The 18,533-nt window shown below is 46.5% G+C and overlaps 1 protein-coding gene across 8 annotated transcripts in view; it reads left to right on the top strand.

The window, feature by feature from the left end:
• The window catches only part of NRP2 (neuropilin 2), a 115,500-nt gene extending 97,576 nt beyond the window's left edge, over positions 1 to 17,924 (top strand). For 2 of the 8 annotated variants that reach the window (XM_036928125.2, XM_036928124.2), the window contains exons 16-17: positions 8,657 to 8,707; positions 16,606 to 17,924. In XM_036928125.2, the coding sequence (XP_036784020.1) occupies positions 8,657 to 8,707; positions 16,606 to 16,685 (131 nt within the window). In that variant the 3' untranslated portion in view covers positions 16,686 to 17,924. Of the gene's footprint in view, positions 1 to 8,656; positions 8,708 to 10,823; positions 14,113 to 16,605 lie in introns of those variants that run through there. The other 6 variants (XM_036928120.2, XM_036928119.2, XM_036928117.2 and 3 more) reach the window with 4 other exon arrangements.
• The last annotated feature ends 609 nt before the right edge of the window (positions 17,925 to 18,533 follow it).

Genomic DNA, 18,533 nt, shown 5'->3' with positions numbered 1-18,533 from the left:
CAGCAGCCACAAGTAGACCCATATGCCAACAGAAAGTCTCCAGTCCTTGGGGCCTTGTGACCAAGGTCCCTACACTGGCCCCAGGAGGGGCAGGCCTTCCAGGCCAAAAGGCGGCATCCAGCTTCCTTCTGAGGAGGGTCAGGGCTAATGTGACTTGAGGAGGCAAGGTTGTTTTCCAGCGGGAGGTTTACATGTACAGGCAAAGTTGTTAACCCTACAGAACCCCAGCGAGGAGGGGTGAGTAGCAAAGAAGCCAAGTGACCTGCTATTTCAAAATACCGTTTCTTCCAAGAGTGCAACCCTGTTTCTACTGTGTGCTATCATAATAGTGTGACCTCAACTCTGAGCATAATGGATAGTGTCTGTGGCTATAAAGGGGCTTTGCAGGCATTTTTGACAGACCAAAAATCCAGGACTGCTGCCTCTTGGACATGGGGCTTAGGTAGAGAACTCTGGGTGGCTCAGGAAAGAAGGCAGCATGAGTGTAAGGTGTGGCTGAGCTAGAGATCACTACACACACACACACACACACACACACAAGCCTTGTTTTGTCTTCTATGTGTAATGTGCAAAATTGAACCCTTTAAGATCCTTAACCAACCTACCCTTCAGCAAAGGCTTTGATCCAGAGGTGGAGTGATACCATGTCTTGGCTTCAACAAGAGCACTTTGCCAGGCATCAACACTCAATAACAGGACACCTGGACTGCAGTGCTCTGTAACGTGCAAGAGAATAGCCAGCTCTGGGAATGATGGGAGTGCAGAGAAAGCTCTGAGCTGAGGTGGCCTTGACCAACCGCTTAGTCTCAGACTGCCAACCAGTGATTAAGGCTGCATTTTAGCAGTCTGTTAAAGAACCATTTGTCCCTTTGTGTTTCCTTCCTACCACCAAGGGGCTGGGAGAAGGGGTGTAAGGACCCCAGGAACCGTGTGGGCCTCCCCATTGCTTCTCTAGGGAGTTCCAAGAGCTGGCACTGAGGTGGGAAGACAGTCACAAGGACCTAGACAGGTGCTGTCCAAGGAGCCCCCGGGTGCCTCAGCGGCCTCTCAGAGCTGCAGGCCGAGAGTGGGAGTGCAGTTACAACGTTCACGGGCCTGCTCTGCCATCATCCCTGTCTGGCTGTACAGCTCCTGCTAGGACCACCGTCCCCTCCTCTTTCCCCAAGAAGGGCCTGTCTCTGCTCCTCCACCTTGGTGCCAGGTGTGCTCTGTCTGCAGCATCCAACCTGCCTTTTCCGCACCTTCCTCTCACTTGGTGACTGACCCCTTTTCCTCTCCTCTGGCCTTCTTACACTCTCCTGCCCTTCCTTCACCAAAGGCTTTTCCAGAAAAGCATAGGTCAGATTCCTTCACACAAAGGCTTACCTGATTACTTCCTCCAGAGAGTTGCATGCTTATAGGAGAGTAGACCTAAAGGCAGAGGAATCATTCTACTATGCTGTAATTACTCCCACCCCGTCACCAGCAAGTCTCTGGGGGTATTACCTCCTGAATGGGTAGAAAGAGGTACCATTTTAGAACCCCAAAAATCTTATCACAGAGTCATTCATTCTCATGTTCAGAAGAGCCCAGCTTTTAAGTATAGCAACCTCTCTTGGTGAGATACATGTGTATAGAGAGGTTTTGGTTTTTTTTCCAGAACTTACAAAATATCATGGGCAATCTTTAAGAAGACATCCTTTTTCACATTGGGAGTAGATGCATTTTGTTTCTTCGAGTCCATCCTTTCACCCTATCAAACCGCTCACCTGAGTGGTCTGTCCAGGATGCGCAACTTCTTAAATACTGGGACAGGAGGAGAAGTGTCAACGCCCACAGGGGCTTTCAGCTCCCTGAATCATAAAGATGTAAGGTTTTGTTCCTAATATCTCAGGAAAAGATAAGAATTCAGGAGTGGGGCAGAGGGATACTTTCCCCTGAAATTTTCTGTTTTTCCCACTTTCATACTCTAAGAGAAGGTAGCCAACAACAAAAAAAAGACCCTATTTCTTGTTGACATATCTACTTGCAGTGATGAGAAATATCTCTGATTTTTCAAAGACCTAAAGTAAAGGAGAGATTCCAGAATTTTCTTCCATCAGCGTTGCTGGGTTTTTCCAGCCTGCGCCATCGTGAAGCCCGTCTTTATAGCTAAACATTTCTCTGGCTGCATTTTTTGTGTTTTCATGCCATTGTTAGGGCTCAGTGGAGTCATCCTGGCCTCAGCTGCTCATCCGCCTCCACGCTTGAAAGTATTATTAGGTCATTTCACAGCCTTCTTGTTTGCAGTTGGTATTTCTGATCCTTTTCAGTGTTTCCTCCTAGCTAGTTAACTAAAAATAATAGAAATAATGGCTACATTCAAGTTCAGAATCTTCTGATATCTCAAACCAAGCTCCTGTTTTTTCCAGCTTGAAGCCATTAGAAAACTCCAAAAAAATATTTTTTCGATGACTTTGCATAGATTTGGCTATAGCCCAGGAGATAAAAACCCATGATAAAGGATCTTCTGGAGGTGTTTCTAAGCCCAAGCCAAACCCAGCAAGGGCTGAATGGCTCTCAAGTACCCTGATGCACTAATGGGGGAGCTTTGGCAAACTTTCCATCAACATCTGAACTTTTGGCTCCTTACAGCAACCAGGGATGAACAAACTGAATTTGGGAAATTAAGTGTGGTGGGGAGGAGAGACCTTCAGCCAATACTAAATGTTAAACTGAATTAAACACTTTAGCAGGCCAAGAAATATCTCCTAGTCCTTCATTATTTCTCATTTATTTCAATCTCACTGTTGTACCTCCCGCTGGGATCAAAACAAAATGGCTAAGAGACTTTTCTGAAGGCTACTCCCATCTCAGCAGTCTAGTGATTTAGATGGTTCAGGGGAGTTGAGAACCTGGAATCAAATTCCACAAGAGTTCCAAGTGGCCAAGAGCTTATCCCACATAAATCACAGTCCCAAACGAGGTGTTGAAAATGTGGCTTACTCTCGGTTCTACCGCCAATTTGCTCAATGAGTTATTGCATTTTTCTACCCTCCTTCCTCAATTTCTTCCTCTTTAAAGTAGAAGGGATGACACCTGATACCTGTGAAAATGAATGATATCAGTGATTTCCTGCATGTAAGAGTCTCTTCAAGCCTTGCTTTAAAGGCTGATTGCAGTTAGGTGGGTTAAGTGACCATGTTAGGCAGGCTTTCCATGAGGTTTTATCAACCCTCAGTTAAGAAGGAGGCTTAAAACTCAGGGCACAATTTACCTACGTTGTCAGTTCTTCGATTGCCAGTCAGCACAACTGGTTCCTAAGCCAAATGAGCAAGTATGGAAAACATGGAACCTCATGGCTTCCCTTTACCTGTCCTTCTCATGGTTTTCTTTTCCCACACACACCTTCAGACGGATGCCTTTGGAGAGCAACCACTTCCAAGGAAGGCCAGAGCTGAGGTGAAGATCTGGGAAGTGAGCAGGGAGGGACCTTGGCCCCCTTTCCTATAGAAGTCACCGTGTCTGCCTCAGCCAGCAGCCCTCCTTAGATAGTCCTCATCAGAAAGGCTCTCAGACCTGTATAATTTTCTTCCCGTAAAGACAGCAGAATTGTAGAGCAGGGAGGAACATCAGTGAGTGCTTTACAGAGGAGCAAACCGAGCCTTGGGAGGTCAGTGAGCTTCCCGGCTGTCGCCCCTGGGCGAACAGCAGAGCTCAGACGAGAAGGCAGCCTGCTCCCAGCGCCTGCTCCTCCGTAATCCATGCCGCTCCCCTTCACATACAGAGCAGAGCTGGCACTGAGCGGTCCTTAGAGTGTCTCTCTGTGTCACACTCTGGATGGACAACTGTCATCAGTCTCAACCAGGTCTCTTAATCCACCTCTCAGAGCTGGCATGGAAGGAACTCAGCAAAGAACAGCAGTGTGTATGTCGGTGTCCTGAAACGATCTGCGTGCCAGTGACCTGGGGAGGGATTATCTTAAATCATTTACCTAAAAGTAGCCAGGGGTTCTGGGCAGACGTCTCACTCTCCTAGCCATCCTGTGGAGCTCCTTGTACCGTGTACAGAGCGAACAGAGCAATGCGACGCCAGTGCGCTCCCAGGAGACTGCAGCACGGCAGCCGTGGGGAAGCCAAGGTCGCCATTTTTCTGTAACTGCAGCAAAGCAAACTAAGCCCAAAGGATCTTAATTTAAGAGGGGCAAATGGAAGACAATGGGAGAGAAAGGAAGATAGATAAAGTGTGTGGGTGTGTGGGTGTGGGTGTGGAGAGAGTAGGGAAGAGGCAGAAATAGGGAAGCAAAGACTGTGAGAGAGCATTATCGAAATGAGGCCCCATGGGGAATTTCCAGCTGCAGGTTGGAGGGCTGGGCGGTGTTTCCCCTACACAGCACATGTGGTCTTACACCACCAAGCAGGGCTCCAGACCCCTCAGGGGGAAACCTATCTCCTTCATGCAGGCTCAGTTTTGTGACTGGGTATGGCTGTTAACCATATGTGCCATGGTGTTGCCATTTACCAAAAAGGACACTGGAGAATATTTGACTCTTCTAGGGTGGAAGGAGTTTCTGGAACAGTCTGGTGGATGTTTTAATAATTAGCCACTACTGGTCTCTCGCTCTGAAAAATCAGGATAATAGGAGATGGGTGGGACATTGAATCGCTCTTCACTATGCCCCTAACCCATCTCTTGATGATGCTTAAAGGAAGGAACTCCTGGGGACATGGGACTTTTCAGCCTGAGACTTTGATCTCAATATGAAAATGACCAGGTTTTGTTGCCTTGTGTTTTTAATTGTTTTTTTTTTTTTAATTAAGTAGTGGCTACTCAGCTTATTTGATTACTTGGACTCTGCTCAGCTCCCTTCTGGTCACCCATGAGCTCACTTTTTCCTCCCACTTTGCTGGTCTGCAGCAGCTGCTGAAGGGAGAGGGGGCAGAGACCTGAATCTCACGTAGGGGATACAGGTGGAAGATTTGTGGCCAGGCAAGGCGATCTCTTTGAATTCAGTGGATCTGGTAAAAATTCAAGCCAAAAACCAAGAAATCAGTGTATGAGTAAAAAGGCCCAGGTGCCATGGTAAAACCACTCCTAGCAATCAAACAGCTAAAGGACTAGAACTCCCCAGCCCCCACCTGGCAACAGCCTCCATTGCTAAGCAGCCTCCTCCCCACTCCCATGTTTTCCTTCCTGGCAGTGGTCCAGCTTCATTTGCCTAACTGCCCTGGACTCCTGAGTGCCCTCCACAATGCCCCTCTTTCTTTTATGCTGTTTTGGCATGAGTGAGCCTTTGCTTCACAACCAGATAGAAGGGCCTTGATTGTAGTCACCTGTCCCCATATGTCTTCATTTCTCCAAGTCCTTGGTATGGATCCTAGGCACCTAGTAAACCCTCTTAATAAGGATGGTTGGTTGGTTGGTTAGTTAATGAAGATGGCCCTTTGAAGGACAATGTAAATCAGCCTTCCCTCTCTCAGTAATGCCTTTGTGGAAAAGGCGAAGCCCCCAATTTCAGGTCACCACATCTTCACACTCATGAGAAGTCCTCCTGAGTGCCCATCAAAGTGGTGAGCCAGCAATGCAGGCAAACAGCCAGAGAGCATGTATCTAGTCAACTAGGATCCAAGACAAGGGAGTCTTTTTTGCTGTTAGAATAAGGCAGTAAGGATACGGTGGTAGTTGCAGCATCCTGCCCATACCCAGAGCACTTGAGTGCAGACCTGGGTGAAGGCTGGGGGGTGGGCAGGCAGTGGCGGGGAGCCTCCTCTGGCGCCGAAGCAGTACTGAGGCGGAACTCAGAATCCGAGTCAGACTGGCCTGAAATTGAATCCACACAGGGACCCAGATGGAAGCAGGGTCATGTGAGCACAAAGGTGAAAGTGGAAGTCATGTGGGTGGTAAGATCCATTCCTGATCTTTGTGCTGCTAGAAGCGTGGCCCAATGCACTCTCCCTCTTCATCTCACCACCCACTAAAACAGAGTCCTGGAAGGTCTTCTCCACAGTTTTTTCCTCATCAAAAAAATAAGTTTTAGTTCCAAGACCCTGGTGCCCGCATTCTCTTGTTTTCTGCCTCGCTCTCCCGGGGGCGTCTCCATCCTGCGGCTAGCATTTCCTCCTCCCAGAGAGGTGCTACCTCCGCTTTCTGCCTTGAGCTCCTTGCTGATCCCTTCTCTCTCCCTCCAGCCCTTGCCTTTTCTTTGCTAGAACTACAGGGGCCCAGAGGGAGAACCACACTCCTTCCTGCCATCATCCTGAGGAAATAGGCTGAGTTTTACCTACTGGGCTCAACAGAAAAGGAAAGTGGCCCATGAAGGGCAAAGAGGCTTTTGAGAAAGAAAGCTCTTCATCAAACACAGATATCAAGAATATTAGCAAGGGGACTAGAGAAAATTGCTATCAAAGTAAATTGCTTTTTGTACAAATGTTCCCTTTACTTGGGTTTTCCCCAGTGTACCATTCCTTCTTTAAGGCTTGGTGAACAGATGCGCTTTCGAAATGTTGATTAACTTATCCTTTTTTCGACCCCTTCCCACTCACCCAAACTCCTGGGAACAGTGATTATATGGAAAGCCAAGTCAAGACTCTAAAGTGTTGTTCTTCACCTCAAGTAGCCTTTGATTCTCCAGGTGCAGAAATCTCAGCTGCATTTGGGCAATCAATTTCATAGAAACTTAGAAATGGACCAATTCTTGGGAGATCATCTGATCCAGTCCTCTGGCTCCAGAAACAATAGGTTGTAATCTTCTGGGACAAAATGTTCTCATCGTCATTACCATCCTTTTACCCTTTTTCCTTCAAGATCAATGCCGCATTCACCCCTTTCCAGCCTGTGATCAATGGTGCCCTAAGAGATGCTTTCCCTGAGGGTGTGAGATGGAGCAAGATGGCATTTTAGCCTCCAAGAATCCGTCACATCCTTGGCAGAGACCAAATCCCTAAAAGCAAGAACAGGATTTGGCCCAAAAGTCACTGGCAGGAGCCCCAGAGTTTGCGTCCTAGGGTGATTTCACGTATTTTTATCCAATGTTCTGCATCTTTTAACCATGAAGGTGTTAAGATTTATGAGCATCCCATCAAAAAGATTAATTGCTGGGAATATGATGGTTTTTTTTCATAAGGTGACAAAAAGCTCCAGGATGTCTTTCACAAGCTCAGTTTGATCCCTATGACAGACACCACCTGCCTCTTGTTGATTCATGTTCACATCTTCATTTCAAGAAAACGTCCTGCACTGTAGGGGCCTGGAAAATAAAGCAGGGGTTGGACACTGAGGTGGGGAAGCTGGGGCAGCTTGCAGGTGCCAGTCACTGTGCTATAAACATGCTAGGGACAGGCTGAGTGTATGGAGGATCGGTGCCACGTGGCACAGATTCTTTCAGGTGGGGTCTTGGCAAGTTGTTTTGTGCATCCTTTGCTAGAGCCCAAAGGGATGAGAATGTGCTTTAGAACTTTGGCCAGGAATGAGGAAGACTTCTGACATGATTAAAACCACTGCCTCCAGGAAAAGGCTGAATTTCAAGGATGGCAGTGATGGACCAGTCCACAGTTCAGGTCACGGTCAGGTAGGTCTTCCCTGAGATGTGCTGATGAGAGGAAACTTCAGGCTGGTCTGACTTTTGAGTACTTCAGCTGTGTGGGATTTCGGTTATTTGGATATCAATTAATAATGCTGACCTTGAGTTTATTCACCTGACTTTGAGTGGAATAAAACTCCTAAAAGAGCATACATTAACCAGCATCATCCTGAGCTGACAGCTGGGACAGGCATAAGTAACTTGTGAAATAGGAAGAAATGATAAAATCCTGCTCTTCACCACATGTTTGATTTTCTTTGTCAGTGTTTACCATTTTAGACAAGTAGTATTCACTGGCTCTGATTTCTATAAGATGGACAGCATAGTAAACAGAGAAACCTGTATTACCCCCTTTCCCAAAAAAATTATCATTAAAAAAAAAAAAAGACAGTGATAATACTGGAGAAGATTCATAGTAAATTAATTTAGCTCTATTCAAGCCTGGGCTAGCCAGATTGAATATTCATGTTTGACCTATTCTAAACCAAGAAGAAAGCCAATAGAAAAAATAGACTGGGAAGGAAAGACAAGAGATCCTAGCACAGGTATGTGGAGGTGGCTAGGCATTATGACATTCTTTCCAATTGCATTCTTTCCTTCTACATTAAAACATATAATGATGAAACACAACTTCCTGAAATTGCCATACATTTATTTGAAATCTGGAGAAGAAAGACTCTTGTAGTTTGTGTCCACTTAAATGCATGCATATGAGGAACAGCAGTGTGTCTATGCTAAATAAACATCACAGTAATGACAACTGATGATGGGCAAAAGATGTCACTAAAGTTGCCTTTGATAAAACTCAGACCTATATTGGTAATGAATGATAGTCATTATAAAGACACAGTGAGGACTTGCTTGGCGCTAAAGACCTTTCTCATTGTTTATGTTCTTCTAGCTGTTGTTGGAAGACAAATCATTTGAAGAGGAAAAGATCCAGTAATATACATACTAGTGGATATATATCCAGTAATATACATACTAAATGATCTAGAAGCAGATTCCTTAGCTGCCTACCATATTGGGGTTATTCTCAGGAAGGTCACATCTCTGCCTTTTAGCCAGGGTGATAGAACTTATTATAACTTGATTGTTTTGTTTTCTTTGTCATTACAGTAGACATCCCAGAAACACATGGGAGAGAAGGCTATGAAGATGAACTTGATGGTAAGTATTGCTATGACTAGTAGATAATCATAAAATTTAAGTGTGGTAATAAAGATGTCAACAAAAATAATGCCCGGGGTATTGGAAGGCCAGAATTTAGAATTGTCATTCATGAATATAAGTGAAAAGAATCCAGAGAATGAAGAAACCATCATTTGCTTCATGAAGGTAAAATCGAGAGATTTTGAACATGTACTGAGTTCCCTCTGCCTAATCTGAAAAAGTTTCCCTGCTTTGGGCAACTTTCAACACTGATGGGCTTCCAATCTGAAGAAACCCTTTAGAAGTGAGAACCAGGCTCTTCGATTCCATATCGCAGCTCGAAGCTGTTGCGTCCCCCCCAAAAGGGCCTGAGTGAGGGTGTGAGTGTGAATATTCTCCTAGGCCAGCTTTGTTTCCTGTTCCTGGCTTGAAAGGTACCTTTCTCACACTATCCAGGACCCAAAGCTGGGGCCTGTTGCAAGACTGGGGTTTCTTTTACACACTGCCCATCTTGTATTTATACATTTATTCTAAGCTCTATTCACCCACTTCAAATACATGTACTTCAAGGAGCTAAAGCCATAGTCCTGCTAGAGGTCCCCTAAGCAAACATGTATATGTAATTTCTTCCCTCAACTAAGCCAGCACAGGTCTCTCTGGGTCTCCAAGGGAGATCACCAAGGCTCCCCTCAAAGAACAGCTTTAGACCAAGATTGTTGCATTTAAGAAGAGCAGTTTACAGAGCAACCACTTTTATCCTGGTCTTAATCAAACACTTCAAGCGTAGTTATAGAAACGGAGTAAGTAAACCAAACAGCACCTTGTTAACTGAATGCAGACTCCCTGCAAAACCCAGTCTAACACTCCTTTTATGGGCAAAGCTGAGCAACGGGCCTTCACGGCGAGGCTGCTGTAGACCAAGCAGTGGAAACACTCTGATGGGGCATAAAGAGCAAGGGGTGAGGATGCAGAAAGCCCGGCTCTTATTCCTCATTCAATGGCTTGCTAACTCTGGGGACTTCAGTGAGTTACCTAGTCACCTAATTTCTTAAAACCTGTTTCCTCATCTATTTAAAAGAAGTATAAAACCACCCTGCCTTCCTTGTGGGATTATTAGGCAATTCCACAAAATGAGCCATGGATGTGGTCATGCCTGGCCACACTGTAGAAATAGAAGAATATTAGTTTTCTAGGACTGCCATAACAAAGTACCGCCAACCCGGTGGCTTAAACAACAGAAATTTATTTTTGCACTGTTCTGGAGGTTGTATGTCCAAGATCAAAGTGTCAACTGGGTTGATTCTGTCTAAGAACCATGAGGGAAGGATCTGTTCTAAGTCTCTGCTTGGCTTGTAGAGGGTCATCTGCATGTTCACAAAACTCTCTCCCACCTGTGTCTGTCTGCAAGTCTCCCCTTTTCATAAGGACCCCAGTCAGACTAGATTCGTGCCCACACTAATGACCTCATTTTCACTTGATTACCTCCCTCAAGACCCTATCTCCAAATAAGGTCACATTCTGAGGTACTAGGGGTTAGAACTTCAGCATATGAATTTTGGGGAACATAATTCACCCCATGACAGCAAGGTATGGTGCTGATTCAAACGAAAATCTGCCACTTCAATGGCCAGGAATGTGAAGTTGTCATGTGAAGAGAGTCTTGGCCTGTCCTTTGATTTAACTTGAAGCAGTTGGACGTGAGGGAGGAGGAGGCAAAGAAAACGCATGCCCAGAACTTCCCCAGGTTCTCCAAAGGCACCCTGAAGTGTCTGTTAAAATCTGGACTTAGCTAATATGAGTCAAATTTTTTAACTATCAAATACTTAGACTGTAGTTACTATATGTTGAACACCAAGCACTGTACAAATATTAATTCAATTAATTCATTTAATTCATTAAACAACCCAATTTTATTGATATCCCCATTTTACAGATGAGAAAAGTGAGACAAGTAAGTTAAATCACTTGCCCGAAGTTACACAGCGAGGATGCAGCGGGGCTGGGCTTTGAAAGCAGGCAGTGTAGTTCCAGAGTCCTACTGCTCACCCCTGTGCTTTGGAAAACCTCTGAATGGGGCAGGGGAGGCTCGATTATTACACCCTGAAAGCCACCTTTTGTGTGCCTTACGTCATAGATGAGTACGAGGTGGACTGGAGCAACTCTTCTTCCCCAACCTCAGGGTCCGGTGCCCCTTCGGCTGACAAGGAAAAGAGCTGGCTCTACACCCTGGATCCCATCCTCATCACCATCATCGCCATGAGCGCGCTGGGCGTCCTCCTGGGGGCCACGTGTGCGGGGCTTCTGCTCTACTGCACCTGCTCCTACTCGGGCCTGAGCTCCCGCAGCTGCACCACGCTGGAGAACTACAACTTCGAGCTCTACGACGGCCTTAAGCACAAGGTCAAGATGAACCAGCAGAAGTGCTGCTCGGAGGCGTGACGGATTGCACCCAAATCACATCTGACGTTTCATTCCAGCAAGAGAGGCTAGTGAAGATTACTTTTTTTTTCCTTTGGAAACTGAATGCCATAATCTCAATCAAAGGGATCCAGAACACCGAAGGTGTGGACAGAACAAACAGGCGAGTGGAGGGAGGAGGGGAGATGCCGCCGAGCAGGGGGTTACAGCCCACCTGGGCCGCAGCGGCTGAGTCAGAGCTGGGACTTAACAGAGCTCATCTCTTTGGGGTCACAGTTCTATTTTGTTTGTGAGTTTGCTATTATTATCGTATTTTATTTCTTTGGTGTGTGAGCAACTCAAAGAAGCAGAAGTTAAGAGAGTGACTTTTCCAGTACAGAAGCAGGAAGATGATCATTATTTTCTGCTTTCTCATTCTAATCTGTACTTGTAAAGCAAAGAGTCTTTTCAGACCTTCCATCTTTAGGAGGAAGAAAAACTCAGAAAGAAAAGCTGTCCGGCTTATCCTGTCCTCCGATCTCTCACGATGTGCGGGATTCGCTGTGGAGTAGGCTCTGCCAGCCAACCCTACAAGCTGCCGTTTCCAGTCCTAGCATTTAGATAGGATATTGTTGCCTTTAACTTTTTTTACCCAGGGGAAAATTGCCATTTTAGGGTCAGCATGAACAGCTCTTTCTTATATGCTACTTAAAACAAACCAGAAAGGAAACTTCACATGTCAAAATCCATAGACGCGCCTCCATGTTAGAAGTGGACAAGCCTTAATGTGCTTTGTGAATAGGAGCCATTCATCAACTCTAGACCCGGAATTTGTGACTGTGAGGCTACTTCATGGGGCCTCTGGTGGGGGTTTTGCTCCTTCTTTTCCTTCTTCCTTGTTTTTCTAAAACATACACATACACACACATACATGTGCACACACACACATTTGACAGGTCTCTAAGCCCCAGGACATAGCAGTGTTTGATAGCCTCAGAGATAGGGTGGGGAAATACAGGCAATTAGTGGGTTTTCCCCACCAGTGAGATGTCACCAGTGGCTGCGGGGCAGAAAGGAGAACAGTGGAGAGGGAAAGAGAAGCCCAACCTCTGATCATGTGATAGCAAAAGCTAAGCAGGCTGCACAGAGGCATTTTGAGGAGTCAGTCTCCCTGATGGGCTGATAAGCACTGATGTCTCCTTGGGGTTACAGCCTCCTCTTCGGCCTTTCAAGAGTCAGAGCTCGGATGTACGCAAGCTGCTTTAACCAGAAGTCCACAAGCTCCATGGACCAATCCTGCTTCAACCATAGAATAGACCTTTGTTCTTACACACACACACACACACACACACACACACACACACCGATATATGTGTTTTTTATTAAGACACCCCAATTTATGTTTTTATTAAGTGCCTTGTAACAATGAAGAAACGATGTATTTTCCCTGTATGTAGAAATCAGTGAATGTCATCCAAGTTAAGGCATTTCTCCTTTCCCAACCCCAGTGGCCCCACTGCCAGTTCCCCGACCTCACTGCTGCTCCTGCTAATGGAGTGAGCCCTGCTACCTGAGTGGTAGTCACAGTCCTAGGTGACTCTCACCACTTCAGAAGGGGCGGCATCAGGAATAGAATGAAACCGTGTGAAGGATACGATTGTCCGCATCTTGTCAAGATCTGCATCTTGATTTTGTAGTGATGCCTAAGGATGGCCTGTGTGCTGGAAGTACATTTGAAACTCACCAAGTATGCCAGCCTATCGCTTATCAGTGGTAAACTGTCACACCATTTTTGCTGCTAGGATCACCCACAATTTCATTTCTCATACCCAGGTGAGAAAGGGTGAATGGGGCTGGCTGGTTTCTTTAAATGTTACCTTATGGAAATGCTAGTTCAAATGGTAATGTCACAGTGTTTTGTATGCAGAGAGGGAGAGGTCATACTGACATCTATTTATTCATATGTGTGTGTCTTTGCGCGCCTTTTGAATTCTCTGTATCTACTGTGTATGTGAATGGTCACGTGGGTCTCAGTGGTGTTTTTGTGGCTTTGACCGAGTGCCCCGAGTGTACCTGCTGATCTTGGCACTCGTTGGCACAGTGGTAGTTAAAGGTGAAAAGTAAAGCTGTCAAGCCTGAAGGCTTAGCTGTAGGCACCCCCCGAGCTGGGCATGAGCATAGTAAGTGTTTAATTCACCCACCCTCCTCTTCACCTTCCCACATAGCTCAGTGTTCAGGATGCCAGCAAGTCCTAGGGATTTCCAGAAGTAGCCTGCCGAAGAAAAGTTCCAAAGCCTGCTCGGGGGGCCTGGCCCTCTCCTGCCCAGTGGGTCATTTTACAATTCCCCAAAGAGCAGCCCTGCTCTGGCCTGCAGTTCACCTCTAAGTTATGTAGAACTCAGCCTGCATTCCTCCAACCATCTTAAATCCATTCACCGTTGGCTAAGTTGAGGCCCTAAGTGGGCCTTGCATGCTGAATGAAGGCAGGCTACCCAGGCCTCCTGTAGATACCTCACCAGCGCTGGAGGCTGGTGGCCGGGTTACAATTTGGCCAGGGGAAACCCTGGTGTATGTGTTGTCTCTATCTGCAGGTAGGCTAGCTGACCCATCTCCTTGAGTCATTATTCCCTTTGGGAAAACCCAACTCACAGTATTGATCTCCTTTTTTGCCTTGTATTGAATGACACATTACCTCTATGCTCTCCCAGACCAGGCAGTCCCCAGGGCCACAGGGTTGCTTTCTCTCGTAGGTGGGGATGGGGAGTTGACAGGGATGAGGGTCTGAGGAATGAGCATGAATGGCAAGAAAACAAGGGAAAAAGTTAAACTCACAGAAAGTTAACTTTTCCAGGGTTTGCAGTTAAAGGTATTTGACCATTAGCTGGCTGAGCCAGATCACGGGAACTTGAGAGCTTTTACTGTGATTCTTCAGTGTAAAAAATAAACAAACAACAATGTCAAACTGTGTTTATATGATTTGTATAAAGCCTTTTTAAGATTACTATTTAAATAAACATTATACCAGAGATATTTTTCTGTGTGTTTTTTAATGGAGACAGAGACTGGCACTGAGGGTAATTAAAGCATCTGTTTGCCCGAGACTTTTCAGGGTTTTAGCACTGAAAAAGGCCAGGAAACCCATCAATCCCAGCCAAGCCAGGAGGGCTGGCCATTCTCTTGGGACAACGTTTCTCAGCCTTTTTGTGTGGAGTTGGTAGATTGACTGGCTGGCTGGCATCTTATAAAATGAAAATATGATGGGGATGGGTAACGGGCTAGCTGACCAGGTGAGCTACTTTAACTCAAAGGCTTGCCTGGCAGATGTCCAAGACTGGTTCCTAAAACACACCTCCTCCTTAGACATCACCCATCTCCTGCAACTTTTGACTCTTTGCTCCTTCCTTCCTGCTCAAACATTGGCTTGTCACTATCTCTGGAGATTTCAAAGTCTATGACAATGCTTCCCAAAGTGTGGCATCTGGGCCAACAGCACTAGCCTCACATGGGACACTGTCAGAGGTATACACCCTTGGGCTCGGCCCAGATTTACTGAACCAAAAATGCTGGGAGGGGGAGGCCTAGGGATTGGTGTTTTAACAAGCCCTCCAGGGGGTTCTGATGCACTTTCAAGTTTAAGTACCTCTGATCTAGGAAAAAGGAGAAGCAGCCTGTCCTCACAAAGTGATTAGGGATTTTTTCGTCTGTGGGTTATTGTATTCAAAACACACTAAACTTTGTCCAGGGAAAGCTAAAGGAGGTCTAATATGCTCCTGGGGAGTAAACATTCCCAGGGGAGGAGGAGGGAGAAGCTTCATTATGAACTTCCCACACGTGCACGCGCACACACACACACACACACACACACACACACACACACACACACACAAAGGGAGACTCAAAGTTGTGAACTGGGGCCCAATTTGCCCCATTCCTGAGGCTCTGTTCACCCCTGGAAGGAAATTTGGTTCAATCATTTATTCAAGAAATGTTTCTGAACACTTCCTGCTTTTATCACCTCTAGTGAAGGGGACAGAAATAGGCAGATACCTAAAGTAAGGACTGATTACAATAAACGTACCTCTGATAGAAAATTACTAGAAACTAAAAGTGTAATATTTGTGTAACTTGAGTTCATATTTGCAAAACTAGGCTATTTATTACTGATGTAAAAGGATTCGGGGTTTTTATATTAAATAAGACTCATCTGTTTCATAGTCAGCACCACTTTTCATAATGAAACCTAATAAATCTGATATAATACAATATACCTCTTTGAAACTTTTTAAAAAAGGATTACTAGGGTCACTCCCTCTAAACTGTTGATCTGGGAAGGCCTCTCTGAAGAAGTGGTATTTAAGGTAAAACAAAGGGATAAGAAGTTAGCTAAGCAAACTGCCTGGAAAAGCTTTCCTAATTAAAGGAACAGCATATAGTGATCCTGCTGTGGAAAAGTTTGCTGTGTTCCTAGGAACCCACAGCAGTACAATGATCAACAGCTGGGAAGGGTATGGAGAAGAGGCTGGAGCAGGCAAGATCTTTAAAGGCCCAGTGAGGAGGCGGTGTCTCATCTTTGGCTTTCCTTAATTTATAAAAGGACACCTTCCCCATCCCCCATCTCTGTTCTTCACTGGCCAGTAAGGTCACCACAGTCAAATCTCTGCAACTTCCCTCTTTGCCCCACTTGTGATCTTTATGATACCATGTGTCTCCTGAGATGCCTGCTATGGTATTACTGACCCTAGCAACAATAACAGAGGTTAAAATGACAGCAAATTTCTACTTTCTTTTAGTTGAACATTTGGGTATTTTTAAAGTCCTAATAAACTAATAATATCTTCTGGTCCCTAGCCATGTAGTGTTTACGTAAGATTCTTTTTTTCTTATCTGCATCCTTCTGGAAATGTTTATACAATCCTCAGGGGAGGCAGTGAAATGAAGTTAGAACAGGCCCGTCCTTGAGGGAAACAGGACCCATCTGGATGCCGAGGTGCCTTCGCCCTGCAACGCTGGTGGTGCTGATGGGGGGTGGGAGGGGAGCCTGCAGAAGAAATGCAAAGATGACTGTCTCCCAGCTCTCACAGGCTTCCGGCTCTGATCCCAGGCTGAGCTAAACAAAACTCCTGGAGAGAATGTTTCCCCAAGGGATAGGGTGTAACATGAGAGGGTAATGATCAAAATAGAAAACACTAACTCCGAGGGTGCTCAGGGCTCTTCTGCCTGCCCACCCACTTCACAGTGACTTTAACACCTGTTCCCATCAGTAAATGACTAAGGGTGCTAAGAAGCCAGAGGAAGGTGGCAGTGCCCCGCTTGCAGCCTGCAGCCTGTGCCCAGCCCCCAAGGCTGGTCGTCCTCATTCCTGCGTTTTCTCAGGACCCCGAGAGGAGTTCCTGGCAGAAGGACATGCCTTCTGTGTGCTCCCTGAAGGCCGGCACGAGAGACCTCTCAGGGACTTGTGAGCCAAGCTGTTTCTGCAGCTTATCCAAAGAATGACACCTGTTTCCTCTCTTCCCTGCCAGAAAACCCCACAGGAGAGCATGTGCAGGAGCGCCGTTCCTGCTGGCCTGCCTTCGAGTGCTCTGAGAGCTCCTCCTGCTGAGGACTCGCGCCACCATGGCCACAGCGGGCTGAGCCTCTCCTCATCCCTCCCCCTGCCCGGTGGGCGCCAGGTTAGCAGATCCTGCCTCCACAGAGGACCCAGCCTGATTAGGGCCTACACGGGGTTCAGAGCCCCAACCTGAGGGCCTGCTAGGCCCGCACGCACACAGGTGCCCAGAAAAGCCCTCCAACCAGCAGAGGGAAAATCCTGAGCTGGGGACTTGGGTGTGGGGCAATAGGGCGCTTGGTTCTGGGCCCCTCACCAACCCAGCAGGCCCCGGTAGCTGTGTTTGGGCATGGACTCAACTCTACCTGGATTCAAACAAGGTCCCCTGGACACAGGTGCAGTTCTGTTCACAGGATGCCACCTCCACAGGCCCCAGTCCTCTCGGACCTGGCTGCATGGCCAGGTTGCCGTGGTTTGGATCACAGTTCTGCTAATAAATCTCCATCCTGGAACCCTTGACTGCCTCCACTGGGAATTGAAGCACAGACTTTCCCAGCTCCCTCTGGCTGCCCTGCGCCTTGCCAAGCCTCATGCATAACTGCACTGGCAGGCCCTTGACTCCAGAGCCCTGGCAGGAGACCTTCTGGATTTGCCTTTTTTCCTGGCCTTTTATCCTTCCCCAACCCCCGGCATCTCACCTCTCCTTGAGCATCACGTTTCTATTCCCAGCCAACTATTTTTAAATCCTGTGCAAGTTCAAAGAAACCTTGAGAGGGTTTCAAAATACACCAGTGCTCCTCACCCTCTTGAACTCAGACAAGCTGAGGAGGTGGGCGAGCCCTGGTCCCAGAACCTGCCCCTAGCTCTGTGACCTTGGAAAGGTCATGCACATCCGGGCTTTCCCATTGTAAAGCAGGCATTTAGGCTAAATGAATTTTGAGCCCCAAGCTCTGACAGCCTAGCCAGTAGAGTAGTTCTGTTGGTTGTATGAATCTGTGTTGAACAACACAGTGAGGATAAAGCTCTGCAGATGCTCCTGCCCCTATATTCTCTCAGTCTCCCTTCTGCAGAGAAGCCAGGGAGCACATCTTCAGGCTTGATTCTGTTGTGGAGCTGGCCCAAATCCAAGTTCTCTTGCAGCAGAATTGCTCTTTTTCCCAGAGTCCTTCACTCATAGCTATTTACATAGAAACGGATGTGCTTACTTATCTATCACCCATTAGCTCTTGAGGGAGGAGTTCATGCATGAAATCCAATCAAATAATCATTCAATGACCAATATATTTTATACTGAATGCCTACTATGTGCCTTGCCACATACTAGGAGACATGGTAAGCACAGGAGACATGGTAAGCATAACAGACATGGTCTCTGCCTTTAGGGAGCTTACAGTCTAGACAAAGAGGGATAGGTGAATCAAACAGCCTCACAAATCGATCACAACAGTCAAGCAGGAGCTATGAAGTAAAGTGGAGAGAACTGTGTGTTCGAGAGTCAGGGAAGCCACTGCAGAGCACCATGTCCTATGGGAGCTGAAATCTCAGGGTGAGTGGAATGAGTAAGAAGGGCAGGGGGACAGCATGTCAGAAGAGTCACATATACAGATTCAGAGGCAGAGGGAAACCAGGCTGGAGCAAAAGTTGGGGGAAGGAGAAGCCTCTCATTCACCTTTGCATCAGGACCCCCATCTCATACCTTACATTTACTATGCAAGCACAGTAAATGTTTGTTGAATGAATAAATGACTTGTAAAAATTCTCCTTTCTGCCAGGCATCAAGCTGCTCAGACTAAAAGATAAGTGTTTCAATTCTTTCAACTATTGCTGCCTGTGCTTCACTATAGTGGAAAATGTGAAAGTAATTTTCCTGGAGTCTGAACTGAGAAACTATGCCAACATGTT

Source organism: Manis pentadactyla, chromosome 6 (genome assembly GCF_030020395.1).
Source record: "Manis pentadactyla isolate mManPen7 chromosome 6, mManPen7.hap1, whole genome shotgun sequence".
Taxonomy (NCBI): Eukaryota; Metazoa; Chordata; class Mammalia; order Pholidota; family Manidae; genus Manis; species Manis pentadactyla.
The sequence above is the reverse complement of the archived record's forward strand: the minus strand, read 5'-3'. Positions and strand labels throughout refer to the sequence as shown.